The sequence below is a fragment of the Frankliniella occidentalis genome, unplaced genomic scaffold (assembly GCF_000697945.3).
Source record: "Frankliniella occidentalis isolate FOCC.00 unplaced genomic scaffold, Focc_3.1 Scaffold28, whole genome shotgun sequence".
Classification (NCBI taxonomy): Eukaryota; Metazoa; Arthropoda; class Insecta; order Thysanoptera; family Thripidae; genus Frankliniella; species Frankliniella occidentalis.
In genome coordinates, this window is record NW_026267158.1 from 74837 (window position 1) to 80504 (window position 5668).

The 5668-nt window shown below is 49.6% G+C and overlaps 2 protein-coding genes across 2 annotated transcripts in view; both read right to left on the reverse strand.

Annotated features, from left to right (window-relative positions):
• Positions 1-3010: 3010 nt before the first annotated feature.
• LOC127749055 (ceramide phosphoethanolamine synthase-like) lies at positions 3011-4268 on the reverse strand (the record flags this gene model as incomplete). The annotated part of the gene is given in 1 exon segment (XM_052265594.1): positions 3011-4268. A coding segment is annotated over 1 exon segment (106 nt), but the record flags the coding sequence as incomplete, so codon positions are not given.
• A 672-nt stretch (positions 4269-4940) lies between these two features.
• The window catches only part of LOC113212914 (uncharacterized), a 37830-nt gene continuing 37102 nt past the window's right edge, over positions 4941-5668 (reverse strand). Inside the window, exon 5 of the mRNA XM_052265636.1 lies at positions 4941-4964. Within this exon, the coding sequence (XP_052121596.1) occupies positions 4941-4964 (24 nt within the window). The remainder of the gene's footprint in view (positions 4965-5668) is intronic.

The following is a 5668-nucleotide window of genomic DNA, read 5'->3' on the forward strand; positions in this document are numbered from 1 at the left end:
GTTTTCGTCAGACTGGCTGTCCTGGCTAGAGCTGGCGCTGGAGCTAGAGCTGTCAGACTTGTGGTTCTTTTTGTGGCTGTTGTTCTTCTTGTGCTGGGCACGAGCATTGCTGCTGCTGGACTCGCTGGTGTTGTCGCTGCTGTCGTCCTGCTCAGAGCTGTGCTGCTGCTGACGGCTGGGCTGGCGGACCACCTCAACAGAGTCCATGGAGTCGTCGTTCTCCTCGCTGCTGCCGTAGTTGCTGTCCAGACCCCACTGGCCGTTGGCCTGCTTGCCGGCGACGCGGTAGCCCAGGCCGTTCAGGACGACGCCGTCCTTGGGGATGGGCAGGCGCTGGCGCACGGGCTGCACGCTGGTCAGGGTCATGTTGACGGAGCTGAAGACGGAGGCGCGGGAGTCCTCACGGGTCTGGAGCTCAGCCTGCATGCTGCTGGAGCTCACGGCCTGCAGGAGCTGCATGTCGTCGCCGGAGCCGCAGCCGATCAGCTGGGAGATGGAGTTGCGCTGTGGGGCGACGGGAGATGTTTAGAGGAGGAAACAATGAACATAAGTCACATCGGGGTGGGGACACTCGGGGACACTCACGGCCCAGAGGCTGGCGCAGGCGTTGCCGGCGGGGGAGCAGCGGGGGAGGCCGCGGCTCTGCTCGGCGTACTGCTCGCAGTCGGTGAAGTTCTTGGTCTTGGTGATCTGCACGTAGGGCTTGCCGGCGCACACCTTGGCCTCGGCGGCGGACATCTGAGCGGGGGCGTTGGCGGGGGACACCTCGTACTGGACGAGGCAGCGGCCAGACACGCCGTTCTGGAAAAAGGAGAGCGAGAGTCCGTCAGAAGCCGGGTATGCGCTTTGGTCGGTCGGGGTGGTCGAAACAACGTCGAAGAATGAGCATTGAGGGAGTTTGCCACACGGTTGGTGTAACGAGTCAGCAGGCGCTCGGCGCTCGTGCTCACCTCGAGCACGCGGTAGGCGGCCTGGTCGGTCTGCTGGTCCTGGCTGCGGCCGTGCAGGCTGTTGGCGCCGGAGGTGGAGACGGAGGCGGCGCTACCCTGGATCTGCAGGTGGCCGAGCACACCCTGCAGCATGTTGACCTCCCAGTCCTTGGCCTCGGGGCTCACGAGCACGGACTGCACCTGGCCGCCCTGGAAGCGCGCCACGGCCGCGGCGCCGGACAGCGGCATGGGCAGGGCGCCCATGTGGGCGTGGCCGGCCAGGGTGGCGTTGCTCTGGGGCTCGGCGGACCACCAGCCGGACTGGAAGCGGCCGTGCATGGCGGACCAGGACATCTTCTCCAGCTGCGGGGCGGGACAAGACGGGCGGTCAGTTGGCCTCGCTTTACTATCGCTCGAAGAGCGGGGCGGGGAGAAGAATACCGACCCGGATGATGGCCGAGTCAGCGGTCAGGCCCTGGACGCGCACGCGACCGCCGTACTGGACTCCGCTGTACTGGCCCTGCAGGGCGGGCAGGCCCGCGAGGCTGCGGCCGCCCAGCTCGAACTCGTACTCCACGCGGGGGCGCAGCTTCCACTGGATGGCTGCAAGGAAGGGTGTCCAGGTAAGTGCGTGCGCATACAACACTCCCTAGAGGGTAAGTTCAGTTTACTTACCATTGGCGTTGGATGCGGAGGCGGCGACGGCGAGAGCTGCGATTTGCAAGACAGACAGTCATTATGCGCGTGTAAAAGTTAAAACAATTGCGGGCCGCACCACTGTGTTCGAATCGGATAATTTGATTATTCGCAGAGTAGTCAATTGGAATTGAAACACAAGGGGTGTATTAGAGGAACGACTTTATCAGCGTCCGAAAAGAAAAACTGCAGCTGTGTCGGGCTCGTGGCCCGGCCCGTGGTTCGGCCCGTGGTTGCAGACTCCACAGTTTGTGAAGGAGATAGCCGCGAGGCCCGCGGGCAGCGCGCGGCTCCGGAGGGGCCTTATCGGCACTTTGTGCGGCGCGCTGAGCCAACCCTTCCACCCCTACAGCTCGGAACGTGCCACGTCTGCTTGGCTGCCGTGCCCCCCCACCCCACCCCCCACACACGTCACGCCGAGCACTTAACGCGTTTTCTCAGGAAATCGCCTTTTTAGATTTCTTACAGATTAATTATCGATTTTGGATTGTGGTCTCTGCTCTGCTCTGGACTACACGAAACGGAAGGGACGAGAAAGAGAGGGCCCACCTTAAAAATACTCATTTTCGATTTCACGCACAGTCTAGTTTTTTCCCCCTGTAAACTCTTAAAAGCTTGAACAATAAAGCTAATACATGTTTAAGAAAGAAATCGAGAGGGTTCTGATTGTGATATTATAAGTAACAATCCCCAATATGCATTATGTTCAGTATGACGTGACCTCAATGTGGTCACGCTTTGCTGATTATTCCAACCCCTAATATACAAAACCGCGCTGAACGTGTTAATCAAAGCGTTTTGTTTCAGTAAAACGTTATTGCCTAAAATAACACTTTATTAATCTAAACAGCCTGCTGTTGGCTTCTGGCCGTGGCCAGATACTTACCGCTCGCGAGGAGCACCAGGGCGATGGCTTTCACCATCTTGTCAGGCTGCGTCGGAGACTGCGAACAGACTGACAGCGGACCCAGGCTCAGCCCATCCACATAGGCTGCAAGCTGACGCCTGCCCAAATATTTTAGGCAGGTCAGCACTAGGAAAAGTAGACTGCAGTGGGGCAGAGGTCATCACTGCAGTTCAGTCGGAGACAACGACTTCGTCAGCGGCAGCTTCGTCGATCATCACGCGCTGCTGTAAGATTCCTCCGACAAGCAGCAGAGATCATGCCACTTCTTTGCTAATGTTTTAGAAACCGAACAATGAAAGGGTCATATTTGCGCATTCCGAACATTCAGATGTGTGCTGTCTTGTACTTGCGTTAGAGCCTGCTGATCTATGTCTTCATGTGAGATGGAAGAAAATATTCGAAACAGTATGGTGTTTTTTTTTCTATTTGGGTCTTTGAGGTGTATCTGTTTTGCAATAAAACAAAATAAAGGTTCAAATATTTTTTTAAAAACACAAGGAAAATGATTTATTAAAAAAACTTGTTAGCCCTTGACATCACATTTGTGAAAAAAATCAACCAGTCTTGCATTGCCACACTGGAAAAAAAGGTGCTCAGCTATACCTTTGAAAGTGGTGCTCAAGACATTTTGAGTTTAATGCCCTCTTCAAAGCACGAAAGAACCCTAAAAGTAGTCAAATCAGTTCCTTGGACAGTTTCAATCCTTAGCACATTTTCAGGGTATGACTCGAACACCTTTGCTTTCCAGTGCCATATTCCTCTTAGGCCATCGGTTAGCACAGTCCAGCGCGTTGCCCGACAAACACGATACAGTAACAATGAGGGCATACATAAACACAAACAAATACGTCTCTAACGTCAAATCGATGTCCAAATACCCTGTTTTTGTGCGAAATTTTGACCAAAATTTGGACGAGCTGTATGACCAAGTCACCGTTAACCATCGTGTTATTAGCGTTTCTTCGCGCACATATACGTAAAATAAATACCTTCTAGGAATAATACAAATAAATATGAAAAAGAAACCAACTTAAACTGGAGCAGCACCAGATCAAAACACGCGAAGAGTGCACGTATAGTACACCCTGAACATAGAACTGAGCATGAGCAAGTACACAACGCAAAACTTAACACGTGGACGCGCACGTGGATACAGTTTCTTTCGCTAACTTCACTGAATCCCAAAAGGGCTCGACTTGCAGTGAGTGGACTAGTTCGTATCTGGGGTCGACCAGAACAACGGCTCTCACCTCAGTCACGCCTCAGGTACACGCACTATATCAGTCGTAGGGCGTAATTGGGAATGTTCGAGGGGGAAATGACTTAAGTAACTCGCTAGGCACGGCCTGTGGCAATCCGGGTCCGGGGGTAGTCCGTAGTACACGAGAGTCGTTTCCCCCTCGGGAATGTTCCAAAAAGGAAAAGCGCCCAAAAGCCAAACAGAACACTGAAGAGATCAGCTGCACAGTATAAAGCACAATGCGCTTACAGTCCATCTTTGAAACGTTTGGGGGCAAGACGGAATTACGCCTTAATGGCTCTGCTTCACACCTCTATGAAAATGGACCCGTTGGGTGCTCTGATCTGGTCAAAAGACCAAGAAATCGGAACAATTTAAGAGGCAGAGTCTTCACGCGCCGAGTGTTAGGCTCGCTATGCGGAACTCCACTTCAGTCAGGAGAACGAGGATGAACAGCATGACCGCGAACCGCTTCAAGGCCCACGTCGAAAACTCCTGAAAAATAAATAAAAATACGGCAATTAAAATCACAGCCTTTCAAAAATACAATATGATTTATTTTTCATCGAATCCAGGGCACTGTTAAAAATGGTTTGTGATTTCTCAACACTTTCACGATACGAAGCAACTGTGAAATCACAACACTTCTTTGTAGTAAAAAATAGTGCATTTTGTTGTCTTAATTTGAAATATTTGTGAACCAATCGTAATCATTTCTAAAGTTAATCAATTTTGGCAACGAACAAGAGTTGTGATTTCACAAAGAACTCTGGCAACTTTTCTCACAAACTCTTTAATACCTGTAATACTTCTATACACTGTAAAGCTTTCGAAGAACTATGCTTTGCATTGCAAATAATTTTGAAGCGTTGTTAAATGCAGTATTATATGTGACTATAAGATACTATAAAGGGTAACAGGTTATTCTCGGAAGCTAGAAGGGGTCGTGCGTGCCTATACCCATGCAACCTAAAACGGACTCGAGTCGCTTTTCCGGTGCTCTGGTGAACTTCGACTAACGCGCACGCGTTATTCCACGCTTCAAGCGGCACTAGACCAATTCAATCTACTGTTTTCTACTGATTTATTGATTTGGAAAGAAAATATTATAGGATATTGGTATTACACGAGAATACACCGGAACAACAAAGGGAGGACCTAATGCCTTTTAAGGTGTGTTAAATGGTAATGCCTTTGCAAAGGCACAAAAGTGTCCAAAGGCATTAAATTTTAATACACTCTCAGACCTGTACTGATTTATTTATAAGTAGCTTATAAAGGTTTTTATGCAGCAGGATTACTGACTAATTTGTTACTTGTTCTGTATATCGTTGTAAGTAGCTCACTGATAAAAGAAGAAATTGTCAGTAATTAAAAAATGAATTATTTCGTATTACTGATGAAAGCAGTTGTCAGTAGCTTATAAAGGTTTTTGCGCAGCAGGAATACTGACAAAAGGTGAAAAAAAATCAGTAACAGGATGAGAGTGTACCTTTGGGCAGTTTTAGTGCCTTTGCATAGGTGCTAATTTTTAATGCCTATGAGAAGGCATGAAAACCCTGAAAACCCTTCGAGTCCTACCTTTATTTTTCCAGTGTATTATAGATATTATAGAACATTATAGATATTGTAGAATATTATAAGTGAGGCAAGCTGTGGGACATTTCCGTCCAGCGCCGGACTGTTGACCATCCGTAACTATACTTTTGCCATAAAAAACATAACTACTGATCTGCAAGGTGCATTTGTTTGAAATAATACGTTGAAACTCCTCTTGCTCGGCGAAAGCCTTGACATTTTCTTACTATGCGACTAAAAAACGGACTCAAATAGATACAGTTACAGTCCATCCGAAAAGTGCTAACAATCTTACAGGCGCGGATTAGAGGGGGGGGG